The sequence below is a fragment of the Monodon monoceros genome, unplaced genomic scaffold (genome assembly GCF_005190385.1).
Source record: "Monodon monoceros isolate NGI ecotype Baffin Bay Population unplaced genomic scaffold, NGI_Narwhal_1 Super_Scaffold_18, whole genome shotgun sequence".
NCBI classification, from domain to species: domain Eukaryota; kingdom Metazoa; phylum Chordata; class Mammalia; order Artiodactyla; family Monodontidae; genus Monodon; species Monodon monoceros.
The window spans coordinates 57,992,037-58,017,457 of record NW_021703774.1 but is presented as its reverse complement, the minus strand read 5'-3'; the positions used below and the strand labels follow the sequence as shown (position 1 = coordinate 58,017,457).

At 35.4% G+C, this 25,421-nt stretch overlaps 1 protein-coding gene across 2 annotated transcripts in view; it reads right to left on the bottom strand.

Annotated features, from left to right (window-relative positions):
• The window catches only part of NME7 (NME/NM23 family member 7), a 258,169-nt gene that overhangs the window by 155,631 nt on the left and 77,117 nt on the right, over nt 1–25,421 (bottom strand). For both annotated transcript variants that reach the window (XM_029227185.1, XM_029227184.1), the window contains exon 7: nt 25,032–25,140. In XM_029227185.1, coding sequence (XP_029083018.1) covers nt 25,032–25,140 — 109 coding nt within the window. The remainder of the gene's footprint in view (nt 1–25,031; nt 25,141–25,421) is intronic.

Sequence of the window (25,421 nt, the reverse complement as noted above, 5' to 3'; positions counted from 1 at the left end):
TTTTATCAATAGGAAAAGTATAGACAAAAGTTAGGAAAGAAGAAAGTAAATTAATTATTGGGGGCTGAGCCCTTTCATATGAAGTTATTCCACTTAATCCTTAAAGCAATACACTAAAACAGGGGCTACCATCCCACCATAAGGTGAGAATATATGAAGATTTGGAGAAGACAAATAACTTGCTCAACGTTACAAAATTAGTGGGTCTCCAAATCCCACTGTCTTTCTGCAAGTTTCAATAGAAAAACAGGAACGTGTATATGAAAGCCTGATATGTAAAACTCACTAGACAATATAACCCCCTGAGGCAAGGGCCGTGCTCATTTTAGGACTCATTTTATCTCCAGTGACACTAGCAAAGTGTCTAGCATGTAGTAGGTAGTTAACAAATATTGTTCACTGAATTACAAAGTTAATAAAAGAAATAACCAAAGGAAAAAACAGTCATAGCTCTCTGACTGATCCAAGTCTGAGAAACTCTAAAGCTCTTCAGAGCACAATTAGAAAATACCAGAAAATTGTAAAGGAGTAATTAAAATTAGAGAAGGGAAAAAAAATTTTAATTTTTTGGTTTAACAGTTTGAGAGAAAAAGTTCATACTGGCCTCATGCCACATACAAACATTAATCCTAATGAATTCAAGGTAAATGTAAAAAAAAATAAAGGCAATTGATTAGAAAAACATATAGGTGATTATACTCATGATATAGGTAGCCTTTTAAAAAGGAAAGAAAAAGGTTGGTTCCTTGGTGTAAGCTTCAATTCCAGCTCTGGATAGACTCACCCTCCTCCAATATGCAATCTTTTTCTCATATCTTTTTCCATATATTTATTCCTTTCTACTTGGTCCATTTTTCCTCTCACCCTCACCATCAGTCCACCTTCTAAGTCTTTCCTCAGTGTCTTCTGAAGCCCTGAAGTATTTTGAACAGTTACCTTTATGCCCTCAGTCTCAGTTACCCCACCACAAGCTCTCTTACTTAGAATTTAATCTTCATTTTCATTTACCTGCAATCGTAGCAGGTTAAGGGCTTGCCTCTTTTTCCCCCTTGCTGTGATTTAAATTTTTGTGTGCCAGCCAACTTCATATGTAGCCCAATATGATGGTATTAGGAGGTGGGGCCTTTGGAAGGTGCTCAAGTCATGAGGCTGGAGCCCTCATAAATGAGATCAGTAAAGGCGAGATTTTAGATGGATTAATAAAACAGGATCCAATTATATGATATCTATAAGAAAACAAGTTTAAATATGAAGACACAGGTAGGCTGAAAGTAAATGGATGGAAAAATATATACCATGCAAACAATAAGTATAAGAAAGTTGTAATGATTATATTAATTTCAAATAAAGTAGAATTTATGGCAAACAGTATTACACAGATAAATGTCTGGGACTTGTCTAAGGCATTGGGAGACAGTACTTTAGATAGAGAGCTAAAAGAAAACGGATATTCATGGCAAAAAGAGCACTGAGCAAAGGTACAGAGAGGTAAAACAACATGGTTCTTTTGATGAGGGGAAATGAGACAGAATAGATCATAGGAGAGGTGGTAGAAGCCACTGATAGAAGGACTCTTGGACCACAGACAGAGGTTTGAATTTTACCCTATAGGCCAGAAGTTCCCAAAACATTTTGGTCTCATGGACCCCTTAGCTCTTAGAAATTATTAAAGACTCTAAAACACTTTTATGTAAATAGGTTATATTGATAAATATTTGTTGTATTAAACAGCAAATTTTAAAATATTAACTTAAATATAACAAAAAATATTTACATTTTAACATAAATACAATTTTTATGAGAAAAATGACTATTTTCCAAAACAATAAAAAAATCAGTGAGAAGAGAGAGATTGTTTTACATTTTTAAAAATCTCTAATGTCTAATTTAATGAAAAGCAGTTGCATTCAACTTTCAACCTGCTGTTATGTGTTGTTTGCTTAAAGTATATTTAGTTGGAAAATGGTGTAGTATTTTAATAGCCTTTAATATAATTGTATATATTCTTCTTCACTTGACAAGTGGTAGCTTCTTAAAAGCTCACTGCAACATATAATTTCAAACTTCTACCAACGACCTTTTTTTTAACCCTGTTGCACTAAAATCCACTGGTCAATCTTGTACTTTGTATAAATCTTTTTTTTTTTTTTTTTTTTGGTGGTACGCGGGCCTCTCACTGCTGTGGCCTCTCCCGTTGCGGAGCACAGGCTCCGGACGCGCAGGTCCAGCAGCCATGGCTCACGGGCCCAGCCGCTCCGCTGCATGTGGGATCCTCCCGGACTGGGGCACGAACCCACGTCCCCCGCATCGGCAGGCAGACTCTCAACCACTGCGCCACCAGGGAAGCCCTTGTATAAATCTTTTATCCATGCATGATTTTATAACATCATACACATTGATCATTTGGAAAATATTAGTTCACTGAGTTATGCAGATCTTCCAAATGCTGACTCTCTATTATACCACATCAAAAGAAAAAAAAAATCCCATTTGTTAAATACCACCAACTTCATCAGAATAATCTAAGTACTGGAAAGCTGTTGAGTTCAAGGTGGTGCATACAGTTTTCCAAGTTCCTAACTCTAATTTTTATTTGTAATTTTATCTACTTTTGGATTTTTTTCTTGGGCAACAACTACTGTCAATTGTCCTTTCTTTTAAACGATAGGCTTATTTTAAAGAAAATGCCAGCCAAATATCCATATCTGAATGACCATAGTTTGTGAGTCATTCTTTCAAGTAAAAATGGTATTCTATGAAAAAGGCATTTAGTTCAGCTCACAACTCAAACAACTGTACATGTGCTTTTCCTAAAGATAGCATTATATTTCAGTATGTATCAAAAGTGCTTCATGTATACTTCCCGCTTCTTCACACAGGATATTAAAAATATTTTGACTTGAGGGTAAAAAATTAATAAAATTAATAATTGTTATTGTTTCATCAAGGACACCCTTAAGTGAAAGTGGCTTTCTTTCTGCAAATGCAAGATGGTTAAAAACACACTACTAGTACAGTCTGCTGCCACTATCCTGCTTTGTTCTAAGACACCAGCAGTTTTACCCACTGTTGCTTCTGCACCATCAGTCCAAATGTCAACATACTTTAAAAGGCAAATAAATTCTTAGTACTTATGAGATTTGATCTCAAGAATGCCTAAAAGAGGTCTTATTTATTATAATAAAGAAAATATTTTACGTGATTACATAAGAATCCTGATCTAAAAAAAAAAAGAATCCTGATCTAAATATGAAAGTAGTATTTAGCTCTATGCATTAACTAACACAAAGAGAAATGTACAATCTATATCTATTCTAAATCTATAATCATATTAAACTATGACTTGTGGGATGTAACATTTGAACAGAATAATTCTATTCACAAATAAACCAATAAAAGTTATAGTCCAAGCAGCACTGACATTGTGCCAAGAACAGTCAGACCTGAGTCAAGGATACTGCTTTTTTTATATTCAGTTGGTTATGTGCAGAGGCAGGACAGAGAGGCATTTAAGAAACCTGTTCTGTGTTTAACAGCTTGAAATGACAAAGTGTCAATAACCATAATCCTTTACTTTGTTCTAGACAGAAAATGTTCAGGTGACTGAACAAATGACAATAACTATGTAAATGAAGTAGCAAAAGAAAAAGTAAAATTGTATGCCCCACAGCAAACATGTTCAAAAGGGTCAAACAAAGCAGATGGCTTATTTTATTTGGCTGGTGTTTGCATAGTTAATTTGTTTTTTAATAGTTTGCTTAGAACTCCATGAATGCTACCTAAATGTTTCGAATGTCAAATCACCTTTCCATCTCCACTCTTTCACATACTCAGTTCATATCCTGATACCTTTTACCTGAATTGTTCTAAAGCCTTTTTAATAAGTGGCCACCCTGTATCCAATCATCAATATCAGACATCTATTACTTTGTCTTTCTAAAACCTCTTGCTTCTCCTGGAATTAGGAGCCCTCATTCTCTTTTAGGAAAGCTAAACCATTTGACTGGAAAGGGAGTTGCCATCTTCTTACGTGACCCTATAACCATGGGCCTCAGCCAATGGTCAAAAGGTGGACACCAGACCTAAACAAGGTCAATCATAGCACTCTGCTCCCTAGGCAAAATAATTCACCCAGGAATTGGCCTAGAATTGGCACAAGCCAATCAGAGTCCTTCCCTGGAATTTTTTTTAGCTAGAACAGGGGGGAAAAAAAAAGTTCTTTCCAGTGTGTTTCTAAGTATATGAGTCTTGCATTGCTGGAAACCCAACCTCTCTCTCAAGGTGCTGTTAAAAGCTAATCTGCAAGCATGAAATTGATAGTCAAGAGAAGCACATATGAAAGCCATAGAGAACAAGGATGTTGAACAAGTCTCCCTAAGCCTAGCTCGACCCCTATTCTTCTTCCAGCCCTAAAATGAGACAAATAGGGAATTCAAGTTGGGTTTCAACCAGTTGTACCAACAGTGTCCTCATTAAGCCCCCATTTTTATGTAGGATTTTTTATATAGGAGGTGACACACTGTACCCTGAGAAAGAAAGGCTGTAGAAGAAAGGGTGGAGAAAGAAGAAACAGTACATTTTGAAAGCTGTGGTATTCTTATGGGTGTTGATTCTGATAAAAGAATTACAATCAGCAACTATCCCAGAAAAAAATCCTATGCATAGCTAAATGATCAAAAACTGGGATTAGAAGATCCCTCTTTCTGTCTATAAAGTTCATAAAATGATCATGGTTGGAGAGTGGAAGAAAAGTAACTGACAATAAAATATTCAGGTACATTGAAGTTCAAACAGTATTTTTAGAAATAGCAGACTTAACAGTTTAAATAAAAATAGACTTGCACCAAATAATGGAAACAAAATTGCAAGGCAATCGAATGAAACAGGCACTTTAACACTCACTGGTATCAATAAGATAAAAAGGACAGTAAAGGTTTTCATAACATAACATGGTTTGCACCACTTGGAAGAACACAAATGGGCACCAGGCTTATATGCTCCAGGATGGATGCACAGGTACCACATAAGGTACCCTGGGTCACCCAAGCAGGTATAATGAGGTGCTAATATAATGTCTAAGGCTTTTTTAGGTATGAATGCAGCAACATTATTAGAGTCTTGAGGATTGGGAAAAGCTTCTCCCAAGAGTTACTGTGAAAATCTGGCTTGAATTTAAAATGGAAATAAAAATGGATTTTTTTCCAGTTTTAAATAAATACATAAATTGAAGTACAGTATATATTTTTGAGAATCCATTTTTTTCTCCCTCTGACCTGTATCTGGTCAGGGTAAATGAATCAATGTTAACAGATCTGCCTTGATTTGGCTCTGTTACCTATCATCATCCCTGCAAAGAAGGCTACTTAGACTGAAAGGCAGCCCTTATGAGTTGAAATAGGATTATATTGCTCATAATAACCTAGAGTTGAAAACGAGTTGTTCTCTCTTTCTTTACAGCTGCCAAAGAGGAGTAAAACCTCCCACAGTGTGGCACAGAGAGGAAGACCATCAACAATGACTACATATGAGATATTTGGCCAGGGACCAAGTGTTTCAATTTACTCTCCAGGCCACAGATGTAAGGGCTGGTAAATAATCCAGTCTGAAGAGACTTCTCCTTTGCCTATCTCAGCCTAACCTCTCTATGGTCTCAGTTTCTTTCCTTGTCTATAAAAGATGGTAATACCTACCTCATAGAGGTTTTATGAGGATGTAATGTGTCTGTATATGTAAAATTCTTAGAACAGCCAGGGGCATACAACAGCACTATTAGCTAATGACAGCAGCAGTAGAGTAGTACTAGAGCCAACAATAGCCTGAGTTAGGATGCATAGCTTTGCTTACAGAATGAGCACGAATTTAATTTTTAGCCGTACTGTTAAAATGCAAGCATTTTATATGTCTCGTTTCAAAGAGAATATTGTGTAACCGGTACACCGCAAGGAGGCTAATGCTAGTGCCCAGGTCACATCAAATGAGATAGCTGCAATGACTGATGAGAAGCAGATAACAGGGTCAGGGCAATACCCAGCTACAGGCACAACAGGGCCTGACAAACCCACCGGTTCTCAGGAGAAGGAAAGCCACTGTTGTCTAAGCCAGCAGTGCCTGGCAAACATTGCGATACAAATTAGGGGAAGCAGAGCAAGAAAAGAAGGAAGAAGGGGGTCCTTACACAGCACTTGACAAAACAAGGCCTCTCTCTCCCACTACGAACCCCTAGAAATATTTGAGGTGCACTTTGTAGAGCACTCGAGCCCTGTCTTAGATGAGCGTGTGCATCAGTGAAACAATTTCTGTAGATTCATAAGGAATATGTAAAACTTTAAGCAGAATTTGAAACAGAAAGTTTGCCTGTAAAAACCCCTCCAAGGGGAAAAATGACAAGATAACACTTTATATTATATATTATATCAGATTTTTGAAATAGGGACTTGGTCCAGTGGTTGAGAATCTGCCTGCCAATGCAGGGGGCACGGGTTCAAGCCCTGGTCCGGGAAGATCCCACATGCCGCGGAGCAACTAAGCCCATGTACCACAGCTACTGAGCCTGCGCTCTGGAGCCCACAAGCCACAACTACTGAGACTGCGTGCCACAACTACTGAAGCCTGGGCACCTAGAGCCCCTGCTCCACAACAAGAGAAGCCACCACAATGAGACGCCGAGCACTGCAACAAAGAGTAGCCCCCGCTCGCTGCAACTAGAGAAAGCCCATGCACAGCAATGAAGACCCAATGCAGCCAAAAATAAATAAATAAATTTATTTTTCAAAAAAATATAATGTAGCAGGTATTCTCATAGACATGCAGCTGTGGAAATATTTAATTGTTATCCTCTTTCTGGAGGATAAATTGGGATTTACTAAAAACTTTAAAATGTTTTTATTTGATGTAAGAATTTCTTGAAATTATTCTAAGGATAACTTAGGTGTTCACAAGGATTTATATAGGAAAATGTTAACTGCAGAATTATTAATAATAAAAATTTTCATTATAAATAATAAAACAAGAAAAAGATAAAGAAAAGTATATTCCTATAACTGACTATTATTCAGACTTTAAAATTATGTTTTCATAGATTATCTAATTGTGCAGAAAAAATTCAAAATGCAATGTTAGGTTTAAAAAGTGCAATATAAATTTATATAAATTGGATAATTCCAATTCATTTTATAAAACTAGTATTACCTTAATATCAAAATCAGAGTACAAAAATAAAACACACATCAATAACCCTCATGAATACAGATGCAAAGTCCTTAACAAAATATTAGCAAATAGAACCCAGCAATATATAAAAAGAACTATAGTTCTTTTGGACAACAAGTGTTGTTAAAAATATATATATACCAATGTCATCTGCTATATTAAAAGGCTAAGGAAGAAAAATCACATAATCACATCAATTGATGCATAAAAAACATTCAAAAAAATTCAACACCCAGTCATGATCAAAACTCTTAGAAGAAAACTAGAATAGATGGGAACTTCCTGAACTTCATAAAGAGCATCTACAAAAACAAAAACAAAACAACAACAATAAAACCACTACAGCTAACATTATGCCTAACAATGAAAGACAAGAATGTCCATTCTCATTGCTCTTATTTAATACAGTGCTGGAAGTTCAAGCTCCTGCAATAAGGCAAGAAGAAGAGAAGGTGAGAGGAAGGGAAGGGAGGAAAGGGGAGGAGATGGGAGGGCAGAGGGGAAGGAAAGGGAAAGGAAAATGGGAAGGGAAGGGGCAAGCAGATCAGAATGGAAGAAATATAAATCTCTTCATTTGCATATGACATAATTATCTAAAAAAAGAAAATAAACTACAAAAAATATTCTAGAACTAATGACAGATCTCAGCAAGGTTGCAGGACATAAGATAAACATACAACAATCAATTAATTATCTATATATTAGAAATAAATAAGTGGACACTGAAATTAAAAGTATAATACCATTTATAAATAGCTCAAAAAGAAAAAAATTACTAGGTGTTAATCTAACAGAACTTGCACAGGACTTGTATATGAAAACTACAAAATGCTGGATGGAAGACCTAAATAAATGGAGAGTCATATAGTGTCTATCATTTGGAAATTAACATAGTACAGATGTCAGTTGTCCTCAAATTGATAAATGGGTTTGGCACAATTCCTAACAAAATCCCAGCAAGATATTTTGTAAATACAGACAAGATTTTCTTTTTTCTTTTTTTTTTGGCCGTGCTGCATGGCTTGTGGGATCTCAGTTCCCCGACCCTGAACTGAACCCAGGCCCCTGCAGTGAAAGCCCAGAATCCTAACCACTAGGTCACCAGGGAACTCCCTAGACAAGATTATTTTAATATTACAAGGAAAAATAAAGGAACTAGAATAACAAACAATTTCCAGAAAAAGGTAGGAAAAGTCAATCTACCCAATTTCCTGACATATTATGTAGCTATAGTAATCAAGACTGTGTAGTACTGGCAGAATGGCACACACATAGATCAATGGAACAGAAGAGAAAACCAAAAATGAATATGCCCTGCTGATTTTTGATAAAGGTACAAGAGCAATTCAGTGAAAGAGAGATAGCCTTTCCAATAAACCCAGTGACATGGCCGTACAAGGAAAGTTAGGAAATACAGTCTCTGACAGGACAGTCACTTATCAGAAGCAAGCCTACACTGTAGAAGAACAAATTTAGGAAGAACAGCTAGTCTTCTCTCTCGCGTGTATTGTACATGCTAGTCATATTATTCCTGCAATCCTCAGAACAGCCCTATGAAGAAAGTACTATTATAATGTTCATTTTATAGATGTTTACTTTCTCTACTAAAAGGTTAAAACAACATGCCCAAATAGCTAGTAAGTAACAGAACTGAATTTTAAACACAGTTGTGCTTGCCCCCGATGATCTGAGATTGTTAGATTACAATAAAATAGGCAAAATATTTAATTGGTTTGTATAGATCATTCAATTAAATAATTCATGTATATTAAAGAGTTCAGAACATACCACCCCAAAATATGTTGCTCTGGTATACTATTTTGACTTAAGGCAGCAGCGTATACAAGAAAAACACTGACCTTCCTTCCTTTTCTTAAAAGTGAGATAAAATTCCCATAAGAAAGTTGTCCTCCCTATGCCAGAAGGAAAGCAACATTCTCATCACGAAGGATAAGAAGTTGAGATCAAGAGAATTCTATACAAACAGACCTTGTTAAAATAATTCTTATCTTCCTTTAACCTCCCCACATAGTTTAGTCACTTCTCCACAATAGGCACAATTGTCTCTCCTTTTTTTTCAACCTAATATAAAAGCAAGTAGGTTTTCTCTATTTCTTTGGGTCTTCATTTCCTTATGAAGGAAAACTTGTATTAAAAACTTGTATTACATAAATTTGTATGCTTTTCTCCTGTTGATCTGTCTCATGTCAATTTAATTCTCATGCCCAGCCAAAAAAATTAAGAGGGTAAGAGTTTGCCTCTCCTACAATATACAAAAAAACACATTTATTTATGTGTGCTACTTATCTTTTTTGATCTTCTGAATATATAATGTAAAACCAGTAACAGAAGAATATAGAATTTTTATCTAGTAAATTTTGGATTGTTCAGAAGATCATCACCCAACTTATTGATTTTTCAATTTAAGGTTTCCTTCCTTCTTACCATTTTGAAGCTTAACAAATTTGAAGGATAAAAGACAGGAAACAATTGATCATTTTACTATTTGTTAGTAGTTCTAGAAAACTGTTTTATAGAGAGAAAATAGTTAAGAGCAAAGTTAAGTTGTTAACAAGGTAAATGGACAATATTCTTCAAAATTATGACAAAATTGGTTTTCACGTTTAATAATCTAGTAGCTTCAATTTTGCCACCAAAAAATATTTTCTGTAGAAATAACTTATTCTGATGTTAAGGTCTTTCCTGGAGTTGTGATATCTTTCTTGATATTATAATATCTATACTCTACAGTAAACTGTACACTTGAAAGCAACCTTGCAGCCAATGAACCCACCCTTATACTGTGGAAAAACCTGAAAAACACCTTTACTATGAATGTTAAACTTACTCCTTGCAATAATAAGGTATAAACAGCCAAAAACAAGACCTTATTCAAAGAAATGAGTGCCCGTGAAAAGGACATTTTGGTGAGCAAAACAACTTACAAAACTCAACATTAAAGAAGCAGCCAGTGTAGGAGAGTTCCCTTTTCTCCACACCCTCTCCAGCATTTAATGTTTGTAGATTTTTTGATGATGGCGTTCTGACTGGTGAGAGGTGATATTGATGGGAATGTAAATTGGTACAGCCACTATGGAGAACAGTATGGAGGTTCCTTAAAAAACTAAAAATAGAGCTACCATATGATCCAACAATCCCACTCTTGGGCATATACCTGGAGAAAACCATAATTCAAAAAGATACACGCACCCCAATGTGCATTGCAGCTCTATTTACAATAGCCAAGACATGGACTATGTCCATCAACAGAGGAATGGATAAAGAAGATGTGGTACATATATAATAAAATAATGCCATTTGCAGCAACATGGATGGACCTAGAGATTGTCAGAGAAGACAGAGAAAGACAAATATCATATGATATCACTTATATGTGGAATCTTAAAAAATGGTACAAATTAACTTACGTACAAAACAGAAATTGAGTCACAGATGTAGAAAACAAACTAATGGTTACCAAGGGGGAAAGAGGGGAGACATAAATTGGGAGACTGGGATTGACATATACACACCACTATATATAAAAGATAACTAATGAGAACCTACTGTATAACACAGGGAACTTTATTTGGCTCTCTGTAGTGACCTATATGGGAATGGAGTCTAGAAGAAAGTGGATATATGTATATGTATGGCTGATTCACTTTGCTGTACACCTGAAACTAACACAACATTGTAAATCAACTGTACTCCAATTAAAAAAAAGCAGCCAGTCTGTTGTACAAGACAACTCATCACAACCTGGATGATACACTCCACAATACTGACACTAAATAGGGGTGGGTGAGATATAAAAATGGCAGATAAAAAAGTGTCAAAAAGAAATCTTGCATTTTACTTCGGTAGGATCTGTGAAAGAAAAGTTTTAATCTTGATACAGCCAAGAATGCATGAATGATACATAAACAGATGTTGTGTTTAATATTAATAACCAATTTAAATCAAATTGGAGAAATCTGATTTCTTTTAAAATTTAAATCTAATGAAATAAAAGACATTTTAACTAAAAAATAGGGCTGGTGTGTCATTAAAATGTAATTAGTGTAAAGCCAAGTTAAAGCTAGAGATTATAAGAGTTTAAGAGTTTAACTTTCAATGCCAAAATACAAAAGAAATCACAAGCATTACTGAATTCAACAGAAGGAATTTAGTACTAATCCGAGCAAACATGCATAACAAATCAATTTAGGCATAAAAGCCAGGTGGAAAAGCTTTCTGTTTCCTAGACAGCAATGTTACTAGGCAATACCACTTCACTGACAATCTTCCAGTAATTTTTAATCCGATGAAAAGATAAACCCACAGATCAGTTTGGCTTCAAATGTCTGTTATGATTTTTTGCTGGCTAGTAAGCAAAAATATTGTAGAATCACATTAAATCAATTGCAGATGAGAGTTTGGATTCAGCAGAATTGTTAAACTGAGAGCTAGTAAGGCACTTAAGTCTTAAAGGATCTCAAATTAATTCATTAGCTGATCATAATTTATTCCAGTAGCAAGTAGGCTTATAAAATATAGACCTAATTCATCTAATAGCATTTCTGATTCTGCACTTGCACCACACACCCAGATCTAAAATGCACATTTTCCTTACCAATGTCCTAACAACCACAATCTGTAATTCCTTACAAAGCAATAAAAAAAGTAACCAATATAGCTTTACAGATGTACCCACAATATGGTAACTTGGTATATTAAAATTCATCATAACGTAATTAAGTGAGTAGAAAATAGTAAAGGCAGGCTCCACACCAATGCAGGAGCAACAGAGAAGACCCACAGGATCTAAAATCTCCAGGAAAAGGCCATCAATAACCCCTCCTTACTGGGAAGACAAGGATGGGTTCAGCATAGCAAAGGAAGCCAAGAACAGCTAGCATGGCTGAAATAAGAGCACAATTTTAAAACAAGCACAGTCCAGGAAAAACATAATAGCGGTACCAGGATGACAGGGGAGAAAGTGAAAATTTAGCATTAGGCAAATAGGTCATCAGAAGCCCAAAGTTAATGCCAGGTTACCACGGAAAACAAGTTAATCACACAATCACAAAGCAATGTTACGTTTTTACAGCACAGGATACTGCCAACTTCTAGGTAGGGGGAGATCCTTCCTAATTTTAAAATAGGCCAGCCCCTCTTCTGGAGGGTGGAGTAAGCACAAGTCCCACTGGAAGCTGACTTCATGTTTGCAGGAGATTTTCATGAATTATACAAGTGCTATACATATTATAACTCATCGATGGAAATCTGTTAGTTTTATAGGCAAGCACAGTGAAAAAGACTGAAAAAGTAAACCAAAACCATGGATCCATAAACTCTAACATGAACAAAACAAAGTAAATCTTTTCCCTTTCTTAAAATTAGTTCTGTTGTTTTGTATCTTTTTTTTAAGACATATAAAGAAAAAGATTCTCAAAGCTTGTCTTTTGCACAATTTTCAAAATTATGAACATTTATTTTCTTTATTCCAGTTATCCAAAGTCACAGTTAAGGAGATCACAAATTTAGACATCTTACTACAAGAACATGGTTTCTTCTGTTGATTTTAAATGGCTCTGATTTCCTCAGCTGGCAAGACCTACACTGTCACTCACAGGCTTAAAAACAGACGTAATGCCACAACATGGGCCACAAATTTTATATAACTCTTACTCCTCGTCTGCTGGAAGCACATACTATATGCACTGGGTATGGGCCTCCATTTTTGTTCTATTTTCCAGCATGTCCTTATGCAGGGGGCAGCTTTGCCATCTAGTGGTTCTCAAAATGTGATCCCTGCATAAGCAGCATTGTCCTGACCTGGGAACTTATTAGAAATTCAGACGTACCGAGTCAGACACTCTGAAGTGTATAGCCCAGGAATGTGTTTTTTAACAATCCAGATCCAGTGATGTGGATGCTCACTAAAGTTCGAGAACCATGACTGGGAGCAAGATCTCTGAGGACAACAGAATATCACAATAGCCATTCTCCTGGCCATGAACAAGGAGAATGTTATCTGAAAAGCTTATGATTTTAATTTTCAGTCCAATTCTTCCTTAATCCCTCTACTCCAAACCTGCATCATCTTAAAAAGGAAGTCATAAAGGTATTAAATTCTCAAGTTTTGACTTTTTGGTCTTAATTTCCCCTACCCTCTCTCACATAATTTTTAAGAGCATTCCTCATTGGAAAACATGCAAAATGGAAGTAAAAGGGTATATGGTGAAAGTAAATCTCCCTCCCATCCCAGAATCTCAGTCTTTCTTCTTAGGGGAAATCACTGTCAGTAATTTCTTATATATTCTTCTAGAAATATTCAACGTATGTACAAATATATGGATATGGCCTTTTTGTTTTTAAGGAAATAAGAACATACTATACCATCTATTCTATGCCTTGCCCAATTTCTAAATATTTACTGTAAAATATAAAATGTATATGTTTTATGGTAAAATATATAACAGATATGCTCAGTTTTATAATATTAAAGTGAACATATATAGTAACCTCCACCCAGGTCAAAAAAAAAAAAATCAGAACATTGCCAGGACCCTAGAAGCCCTCTGGGTGTGCCTCTCCAATCATCACCCTCTCTCCTCTCAGAGACTACCTGACTTTGGAATAACCTTTTCCATGTATTTCTTTTTTCTTTACTACCTACATATGCATTCTTGAAAAACATAGTTGACTTTTGCCTATATTTAAACTTATGAATAGCATCATATGGCTTCTAACTTTCTATGTCTTATTTTGTTCAACTTCAAGATTGTGAAATTCATCCATATTGTTGTGTTCAGCTGTTTGACAGAGAAGGAAGAACATGCCACATTGTAAACAGAATCTCTGAATGGTAGAAGTGATTTTTAAAACAAACATTTTTCTGTATTCCTATATTGTAGGTAATGCATATTACTTCTGTTAATACAAGAGAAATTCCAATAAACGTTACTAAGACAAATTCCCGGCTAAAACTCAGCATGACCCACCTCTGTATCTCTTTGATATCTATTCCTTAAAAGGAGCATTCTGGTATTTTCAATGCCTAAAGAACACAGTTGCTAAAGAAAACATTCAACTTTAATTACGTATCAATGTAAGATCTTAAAGTGATGACTTTTCCTAAAGATTTCAAATTGGTTTTATATATATTACCCAATTTATCCTCACGCTATAGTTGTTAAGAATTTGAGGCATGTGTTTTGAATCACATTAACTAATAGCAGTTAGGTTAAATGAAAACTATCATCATACAAAGCCAAACACCATAAAACTCATACTGGAAATTTCATCTTCTTTTTTTTTTTTTTTTTCTGTATGTGGGCCTCTCACTGTTGTGGCCTCTCCCGTTGTGGAGCACAGGCTCCAAACGCGCAGGCCCAGTGGCCATGGCTCACGGGCCCAGCCACTCTGCAGCATGCGGGATCTTCCCAGACCAGGGCACGAACCCGTGACCCCTCATCGGCAGGCGGACTCTCAACCACTGTGCCACCAGGGAAGCCCCTGGAAATTTCATCTTCTGACTCAGCCTAATGCGTAAGTAAGATTTGGCTTAAAGTTTGCCTGCCCTCAAATCCAGGATACTCTAAAGAATAAAAATAAAGAGTAGAGAATCTGGGCATAAATCAATACCAAAAATCTCAAGATACACTTCAAGCACATCTGAGCTCTCTCCAATCTGTTTAAACTAAAATCCTTAATTTTATATATATATATATATATATATAAAACTGAACCACTTTGCTGTACACCAGAAACTAAGACAACACTGTAAGTCAACTATACTTCAATAATGAAAAAATATCCTTAAGATTATCCTGAAGAGACATTGCAAACCAGTCCTTTGATAACTAGGCTATTCCATGATGACCACCATGAAAATGGCTGTGGAGAAATAACTTCCCACTTGGCACACACAAGCCACCGTACACAGAGGTATAGTCGATGTAAGGTGGTAATAGGTTACAAATGAACTAACCACCAAAACAAGCAAGACCTTTGAACCACAGACTTTCTAGAGTAGGAAAGATGTGCGAATATGTAGAAAAGCAGGGTACCACTTATTAAACAACTCAAAAAGTAATTACAGCGCATGTGCCTTCAGCATTTTTTCATAAGTATCTACTGCTCCCGTCTTTTAACATGTCATTTGCAAACCCAAGCTTTCCACCTTTGTAAGGTACCATCTTTTCATTAGATATGTGCCTTTTTTCTTCCTCATGAGAATCAACTGTAATCATATTGTCAGAATTTCAGCATTTATAATCCGTCATGTAACATGAATCATCTTTCAAAGTCTTACCACACGAGATCATGTGGCTTTTCATTTTTAAAATGTTTCCTGATGAAGTAACATGATGTGGCCTGAATCCCTGGACCCCAGCTCCACAGAGATGGGTCCAGCTCCTGGGCTGGAGAAAGGAATCAGCCGGAAGAGCAGAACCACAGCCTAGCGGAAGCAAGTCCTGTCTTCCTTCTGTCATTGTGCAATTACATGGACATTTTTGCAGAGGAGGAGTTAGAAGGAGATACATAAACCAGTAGCAGAGATTCCTCCAAGGCAGAAGAATGGGAACACACTGTCTTTGCAAACTCTTTGAGACAGGTTTTCCTCAAGTGTAGACCATTTCTAGCTATGCTCAGCATTAGTTAGGACATCTACAATGACACGGCCCTCTAACAGTCATATATGTGAAAAATAAGCAAGGGGAGTGGTATTTTGTCATCCAAGTTCTGCATTTAACCTTGAATTGATCCTGTCCCTCCCAAAGACTCTGTGCATATCTAGAATCTAACAGGTCAACAGATCAATATCTCAAAGGCAAATGTGTCAAGTTGCTTCAATAACATCACTCCCTGAAAGGTGACTCCTGAATCCTAATATACAAAAAAGTTGGAAAAAAGGAATGGGAAAATGAAGTTTCCAACTTATTTTCAAATAAAATAATCCTCCTGCCAATAAACATCATCCCTCAAGTAATATACATACAGGATGTCCCACAAGTCTTAGTGCAGTAACTTAGAAGTATAAATGCTACAAATGTATAATAAAATATGATTTGAAAGTTAATTATATAAATTTCTTTTTAAAATACTTAGCAAAACATAAACTTTATGATTCAAAATACAAAAAAATGGAATAACTATAAAAGAAATTTAAATTAATTTTGTAAATGATATTAAGTTTGTTGCATTTATAGTCCTAAAGTTTACAACTACACTAAGACTTCTGAGAGATCTTAGAAGTCACCTTCCTTAATGTTACACTTCTTCTAGCGCTCTTTCAATGAAAATGGGTTTCATTCTAATCTCACTGAGAGAAATGTCAATCTAAGGACTGCCTAGCCACAGATAAACTTTTCTGTTATTTTTGTTAAACAACTGCTAAATAGAAATAAACAAGTATTTGAGGTGCTACTTTGGTAAAGCAGAGTGCCCTGGATACCCAAATTTTCCATCACTCCAAGAAATTCTCACCAACCTGAAATCTAACACAGGGAGCTACCCCTGTAGAGTCATACGAATAACTGAAAACCAAAAGGTGACTCTTCCTTAACCTTCCCCATGGTTGCTATTAACCTGCCACAGAGAACAAGCTAGGAGTCTTCCACTTGGTATAAAATTTCCTAAGGCCAGCCTCTGATAAAGGCAGATCACCAGAGGAAATGCAGGGTGTTCCCTGTCTGCAAAATTTCTGATAAATGGTTCTCAAACTGGACATTAGGTGTTCATCAGGACAACCTGGGGAGACTATTTAAATGCTTATTTCTGGGCTCTAGTCCAGACTTACTAAACTAAGTTCTGAAGTTAGGGCCCAGACATACGCATTTTAAAAGTCCCCCAAGTGGTTCTGGTGCACACTAAAGTTTGAGAAGCACTGTCTAGCATACAATTACACACCACCACTGGTTTGGGTTTGAGTACCACATTCCTACCATGTTAAGGTCTTAGGATGCTTTATACCACTTGAGGGAAACTGCTACATTGGCGGTCCCCAGTGAATCACGATCCCTGGTATTCATGCCTTTGTGTAATTCCTCTCATAATGATTTGGCCACATGACTAGACTTAGCCATTGGGACATTAAGGCGTGATGCAAGCAGAGGCTTGATTAGCACTTGCACAATGAAGATTGTCTTGGAATGCTCCTTTTGGAAGCCAGCAACCATGCCATAAAGAAGCTTGGGATAGACTACTGAATGGTGAGATGCCATGTGGAAAAAGTCTCTGAAGGATGAGAAACTATCTTGTACATTTCAGTTCCAGCACAGCTCCCAGCTGAATGAAGCCACCCAAATGACCCCAGGTATACCACAGGAGAATTCCCAACTGAGCCCAGGTAATACACAGAATTGTGAGAAACCATTTTTAAGGAACTAAGTTTGGTGACGGTTGTTATAAAGCAATAGATAACTAAAACACAACTACTTCAGGTTTTTTAAAAATGTGTCATGTGATATAATCTCTAAAACTGCTACTGTTAATAGCTAACACTTTATTGTATACTTACTATGCAAATTATTCCAAGTGCATCACATGTATTAACTTATTTATGACGTAGGTTCTGTCACCTCCATTTTGCACATCAAAAAAATGAAGCTTTAGGAGGTCAAGAAATGTCTTCAAGGCCACATAATTAGTGTCAAGCCATAGAATTATAACAGTCATTCCAAACATATCCTATGATCATCCTTGCCAGGTACTGTAGGATTTTCACTGAACTCTCTGCCATTCTTTTATCTATATTCTTGTTTCTTCTAATTCAGACATTTGAGTATAGATAGATCTTTTGCTTGTACTACACTTCACTAGGCTTTGAAGAGAGCCTACGATTCCTGATGCACACATCACAGTTGCTAGGTGCTAGTGCTTTGGCTGCCTAGCAACAGATGTTTCTTTATTCCAGTCAGGTGTGAAGAGCAAGCCCTGTCTTCCAACAATAAAAGACACAGTGATTTCTCATTGCTTTGTCATTGATTAAAAAAAAAAAACAACTATAATCATAAAGGCACACAATTAAGTCTGGAATAAATCTATTCAATCCTCCTGCTTTCACACAGTAACATTCAAACAATCAAAACTACTCATCCTCTAAATGTCTGCAAGGAGACATCAACCAGGACCAAGTTTATCCATTAAGAAGGACTTCTTAACTCTAAGAGTTTTAGACACTGTATTACAGTGCCAGAAATGTACAATTAGAATGTGTGCATTTTATGTTACGTAAATTATACATCAATAAAGTTATTTAAAGTTAAAAAAGAAGAACATTCTCACACCAATAACTTGGAAGACGGGAAAAGAAGATTTCAGTGGCTGCTTAAAGCATTCTAAAGTCTTCGCCTTTGGAAAAATTTGGACAGAGTGAACAAGTTTAAATTTTATTAATAAAATTTAGAGTTAAGTACATATGCTAAAATTTAGGCAGAACCAATTTAAAAATATACACTCTATAACAGAGGTCAGGAAACTTTTTCTGTAAAGGGTCAGACAGTTAATGTTTTAGTCTTTTCAAGTTTTACTGTACCTGTCACAACTACTCAACCCTACTACTGTAGCAATAAAAGCAGCCATAGATAATACATAAATGAGTATGGCTGTGTTCCAGTAAAACTTTATTTATGAAACCAGGCAGATGACCCGACTTAGCCCAATGGCTATAGTCTGCTGATCCCCTGATCTAGGACTTTCAAACTAGCAGATAAACAAAAGAGAAAGAGGGCAATAAAGAAAAATTTGTCCATCCAACAGAAGGTGGAAAGGGGTGGGGGTTTAAGAGCAGGGGAAAATAATGAAAAAAATCTTTAAGAAAGATAAAGAAATCCAAATCAGTTATCAGAATAAATGGCAATGGGTTAAATTCAACTATTCTAAGACTACTAGATTGGATTGAAAAAGCAAAAATTCCTTAAATAGGAATGAAACAAAATTCAGTCATAGTGATTATAAGATATATATTATAAGCAAAAGGCTTAAAAAAATTGGGAAAAGACATGCCTCCCTTTAAGGTAAACAACAAAAAACAATTACTGGAACTAAATTAAGACTAGTGTAAGGAGCAAAAAGATAATCACACACAACAAAGCCTCAGGACATACAAAGCAAAAGCAGTCCAAATTAAAGGGAGAAATGACAAATTCATAATAATAGATAATTTTAATGTGGAAGAATTTAACAAAGTTTTTTTCAGAAGCTGATTATCCAAACAGACAAAAAAAAAAATTCAGTTTGGACAACAGGTTTGAATCAATAGCTATTTACATGTAAAGGGAGAACTATGCAACAATATCCTTCTTTTCAAACACACACTGGAATTTTTTTTTAATGAGCCATGAGTTAAGTCACAAAGGACATCAACAAATTTCAAAGAAATATCCATCATAGAGACCATATTCTCTGACAATGTTCAGACACTAAAGACTCCTAAATAACACATGGGCTAAAAGAAAAATTATGAGTACAAAATATTTTTTAAAGTATGACAATGAAACAAATACTGTTCCTGTAATCAGTTTGTAATCTAGTAGAGGAAAAAGACAATGATCACTCAAAAATTAATATATATTATGCATTGTAGCTATAAATATATATGTACATATATATATACGCACATACATACTAATTATACAATATATAATAGCAAAGCGTACTAAGGGCTATAAAAGAAAAGTACAGCATGCCAAGAGAACATGTCACTTGGGGTTTCTCTGAGAAAAATGACATTTTGGGGGCTGGGGGAAGGAGGAGGAGGGGATGCACATCCCAGGCAAAGGGAAGAGCATGTAAAAAGGCCCTCAGGAGAGAAGGAACAAGGGGTATTAGAGAACTGAAAGGCAGGCAGCGGTGCTGGAGTGCAGGAGCAAGGGACAGAGTAACCTGAAACAAATGGAAATAAATTACACCTAGGAAAAGGAGATTCTTGAAATATAAAAATAAGATAAAAGAAACAAGAACTGTTTTAGTCAAATTAAACATCTTTAAAAATATAAAAAGTATTATTCCCATTTAACTGGAAAAGTTCTAAGGAAGTATTCTAAATTTACAATTCTCGATAATTTGTTATTCATCTCTTAACTGCCGTTACCTTGTCCAGAACAGCAGTCATTTCTCCAGGTCCCATCTTAAACCATAAGTATGTTAAGATTTTTTAAGGTATTAAAATCACCCTTCATACCTATCAAGAACATCTTTCCACAATCAATTGACCTCAATATTCATGGAATGGCACAAATAATTCCAGCTGTAGAATCAAACAGCCCTGGATTTCAAGATGTTACCTATCCCTTCTAATTCTTAGATTCCACATCTGTAAAATGTGGTTAATAATCAAATTTGATGATGGGGATTTATAGGGTCTAAGTGATAATGTAAGAATGAAGAATGGTATAAACGAAGACAAACTTGGTGCAAATCTCAACTGCACCACTTAAGAGCTGTGTGACTTTGAGCAAGTTACTTAACAACTCACTGCCTAGGTTTCCTCCTCTGTGGCATATGTTTCAAACAGTACCTACCTTTACAGTTTTAAGAATTAAATAATTCATGTAAAGTACTTATCACTCCATAAATAAGAACTGCAATTAGTAATAAAATTTTTTATTGTTGTTCTATACTTAAGAAAAGTACTTTCTAACAGTCTCATTAACAAGATTTGAGACCTTCTTCCACTCTGCCCTCAGTCAAGTCATTAAAACTGACAATCCTAGGGACTCTCATTTTCATCTAAGGGTTATTGGACGTTGGAACATATTAACAGGTAAACTTTCATTATTTCTAAAATATTTTTTCAGTAGCGTAATGCGCAACTACTTCGTTAGGACCATTAAATGTAATCCTTCCTGAAGATTGGGATTCTTTTGTAGAACTAACAGAACTCTTGAGATTCCTTTTAAGTCAATAAATTAGTGATTTCATTTAAAGTTCCCACAACTTGCAAATTCATTAGATATTTTTACTGCCTATAATTTTGCATTTCAAAATGCATGCTAAGTTCCATAAAAAATCAGGGTCTTATATGTAGTTCAATGTACTTGGTGCATCTGTTATAAATTAGCTTCAACTCCTTCAGATAGAATAAAACAATCACAAAGCTCCAAAACTGTGACATTCTAAGCAAAACTGGGCCACTCCAAGAATTTTTACTGAAATTGAGTTAGATTTACAATGTTAAATCCAATCTCTCTATTTATAATTAACATACAATCTATATTAGTTTCAGGTGTACAGCAATTCGACCTTATGAAATAATCACCACAATAAAACCAGTTATCATCCGACACCATACAAAGCTGTTACAGTATTACTGACTATATTCCCTACATGTACATTACAACCTCCTGACTTATTTATTTTATAGCTATAAATTTGTACCTTTTAATCCCCTTCACCTATTTTGCCCATACCCCTATGCCCCTCCCCTCTGGCAACCACCAGTTTGTTCTCTGAATCTATGAGTGCGTTTCTCTTTTGTTTGTTTGTTTTTTAGATTCTACATGTAAGTCAAATCATATGTAAATCCAATCTCTCTACACCAAAAAATGTCACGGCTCTTCCACAGTATCCCAGAAGCTGAATTACTTGAAGGAAATCCAATACAAAAAAGCTGGGAACTTAACCAATTCAATCCACTCAAATTCAGTGGGGTTCCACAAGGTGGACTGTCTCTTCTAGGGCTCTTGGCCTACCTAGCACCAAAACTACCATTCAGGGTGGAAATTAACACTCTGAAAGAGGTTCTGAGTAAGAATAGCTCAATTTTTAAAAGTGAGGAACTTGATAAATATGATCTTGCTAAAGATCTAGTCCTGTTTCAGTTCGTGTATCAGAGACCATTCTGGCATTAAATTTACAAACTGACTAACATTCTAATAAGTAATTTGCTTCCTATTTAGTTAAATGTAAACAGACAACCTCCAAACTGTCTCTAAGTATCTTTTAAACATCTAAAATTGCTTTGAAATAGCCTCCGTGAAAATAGAAATGTTACAGCCAAAACACAACATTGAGATACAGAATATAACTTTCTTTTATAAGAATTTTCAATACAGTTCCAGAGAATAATAGAATATCTGGGTTTAAAGGCTGAGAGGAAACTTTTTAAACCATTGTGACTCATTTTACTGAGGAGGAAACTAAAATCATACAATGCAATAAAATTGTTTAATGCAGAAATCTGTTATAAGAAAGGAAAATTTCCAACAAAACTTCAGGGTTCTAATACTTCAAAAGGCTAATTTTTTTGGCCATTACAAGTGCAAAAGCAGCTCTCCCAGATTTGGCTACCACCTCCTGCCCAGTGCCAACTGTAATGGATGATCAGAATATGTAATTGCTGATAGCTGCTGAATCGACTAGATGGAAGCAATGATCCTACTTCATGGGCTTAAGTTAGACCCAGACTTTAAGAAAAATAAAATATTTTGTTCCTTACACACTAACAGGGATTTTCTTTCTTTCTGTGGATGGTGGATGATGGATGATGGATTTTGTTAGTATTTTAAACTATTGTTTTGTTTCTAAGGAGTCATTCACCTTTAGTTAAAAATTAAAAGATAATGATATTGGTAGTAGTAGTAGTGGTAGTAGTAATAGAGCAGTAATCATAATAGTAATAATGTCTAACACTTATGTAGCACTTAAGTAAGTGCTGGGCACTGCTTAGGACATTAATCTCTACATTTAATCATTTAGTTATCTAACCATTACATTAAGTGCATTTAAACCTTACAATTACCTTGTGAAGAAGGTATACTATTATTCTCATCTTATAGATGAGGAAACATGGTACAAAGAGGTTAAGTAACTTATCCAATATCCTCATGGCTAGTAAGTAGCGGAGCCAGAATACAAACCTACACAACCTGATTTCAGAGTAAAAATAATTCATTTCATCAATGGAATTAAACTAACTACATATAAATAATACTAAGGACATCAAAAACAAACACATTGCATAATTTTTAAGTTCGGAAAAAAACAGAAAAATTCACCTTGTTTTTCTTCCCTTTTAAAACCTGAGTCCCCAAATGACAAAATATATTTCAATCTACATATGTAAAAAGACTGCAAATATCCTAGTATATCCTATTGTTTTGTTCCACCATCTATTCCACAAACTAAGCTCTTTTTTTCTAGCTCTCTTAGAAGTCAGAAGTGAATCACCGCATCCATGTAAATTAACTAAAGGACTAAGAATTAAGGCCGCCTACATCCACATGACATTATCATTTGTGCCAAGAAATTATTACCCACAAAGATAAAGCTGTAAATCATTAAATAACTTCATTGTTCACTTCAGGAACCTCCCAAAAGTCCATTTATCTCAACAATAGTCTATTCAAACAGTTCACAATATTCCCTCAACTGGGCAAATAACTCACTCATCAAACAAAATACTTTTAAGACTTGGTTAAAATCCTTGCCTCACTGTTTCTACTAATTCTAAACTATTATATCATAAATGTTGCCCCATTTCAATCATATCACCGCATTGACAGACCCACCTTACATGTCTCAAGGTCACACCTGAAATTCTACAATATCTGCCCGTGACCTCTCCATTGTGAAGTCCACTAAGACTCCATCCAGGTGTGATCTCCTTACTGTAGTAGGCAGTAAACTCAGTCTTGCTTAATCAACAAGCCATTCAGGCCTTCCTTGGGGGAGTGGACAATCAACAGAAGGTAACACTCCCTGTTCCATTTCAGCTGCTCTCTTCATAACTCCTTTTTAAAAAATCTCTTCTTCTAGACCACAGGTGAAATTAAATATACCAGGAAATCAGATCATTATAGAAAAAGAAACATAAACCAGCAATTGAAAGGGGGCCAAGTAAAGCTAATAATAAATTCAACATGAAACTTCAAACTATATTTAATTGTAACCACAGTTTAAGCTGAATTGGGTTAACTACACATTTCAGAATGGTTTTAAAGCATCCCTAAAATTGAGGTTTAAAAAGAAACAAGGAAAAAATGCCCTGAAATGTCAAAGTTTAAATATTCTGCCATCTGATTAGATTTAACAAAAATTTCTTATACTTTAACTCATATGCCTCTACTGTTACATATCAAATATGGGTATATGAAATATAGTTTTAATCTTTAAAGACTAAAAATTATTTAAACTCATATAATATTTAGAAAATGAAATTTTTAAAAATCCATTCATTCATCTATTATTTAGTATATTCTAGTTTTTTAAGGATGGTCTTTTAAATTATACCCCATCTCATTTCCAAAAGGATTTGGGATGGCTGACAAAAATACATTGAGCAGACTAAAACAAACAGATGAAGGAAAATGAAGAAAAAATGTACAAACTCTCTCTCTCTCTCTCTCTCTCTCACACACACACACACACACACACACACACATCAGTCAAAGAACTTTGTTTCAGATACAGAGAACCAAAAGAAGTTTCTATAGCTTTCTCAGAAAGGGCATACTGCAGATATGGTAGATATTGTTCTAGATTAGGAGTGCTGTTTAAGTGAATTAAGTGAATCACAGTCATGTGGTTGGGAGGAGAGGAGGCAGATTAAGTTAAGGAATCAAGACCAGTAACAGGACGAGCATGACCATGCAACCCAAGGAACACCTTTTAGAAATGCTCAGATACAAAGAGAAAGATACAGATTCAGATAGATTTTGCCCTCATATTATGTCACCTTTATTCATGTGCCTTCAAAAAAAATGAATGAAAATATTAAAATTATACTTTAATTTCTATATATAAAATATATCAAGAAAAAACAAACATTAACAAAATAAGCTCCTATTAGCAAAATGTATTGGCTATATTGTATTCAACACAGCACTTACCTTCGCTGATGGCGTGGGGCTTAACAATGCAACAAGTAATACAGCTGGTAAATTTAGCAGTGTTTGCTGGCCCACAAACTCCACTCGAAGGAAAAAATAACTCCATTTCCTAAAGACAGAAAGAAATGACTTTGGCACATGTAATCTTGTTACAAATCTGTAAAACAACTCAGGAAATGTGCACAGAATACTATTATCCAGGTACTTCAGAGAGGAGCTAAAGCAGAGGATATGAGGGAAGTGTCTGCCTCAGGAAGGCCCCAGAGGGTCCTGCTCCATTACAATCTCTTTTCAAACTCCTAGAATATTTACGTGAGAGGAGAAGAACTATGCAATTACTTTTAAAGTTTCACAACATAAATTCTTTTCTTCAAATTTTCTAAAAATGCT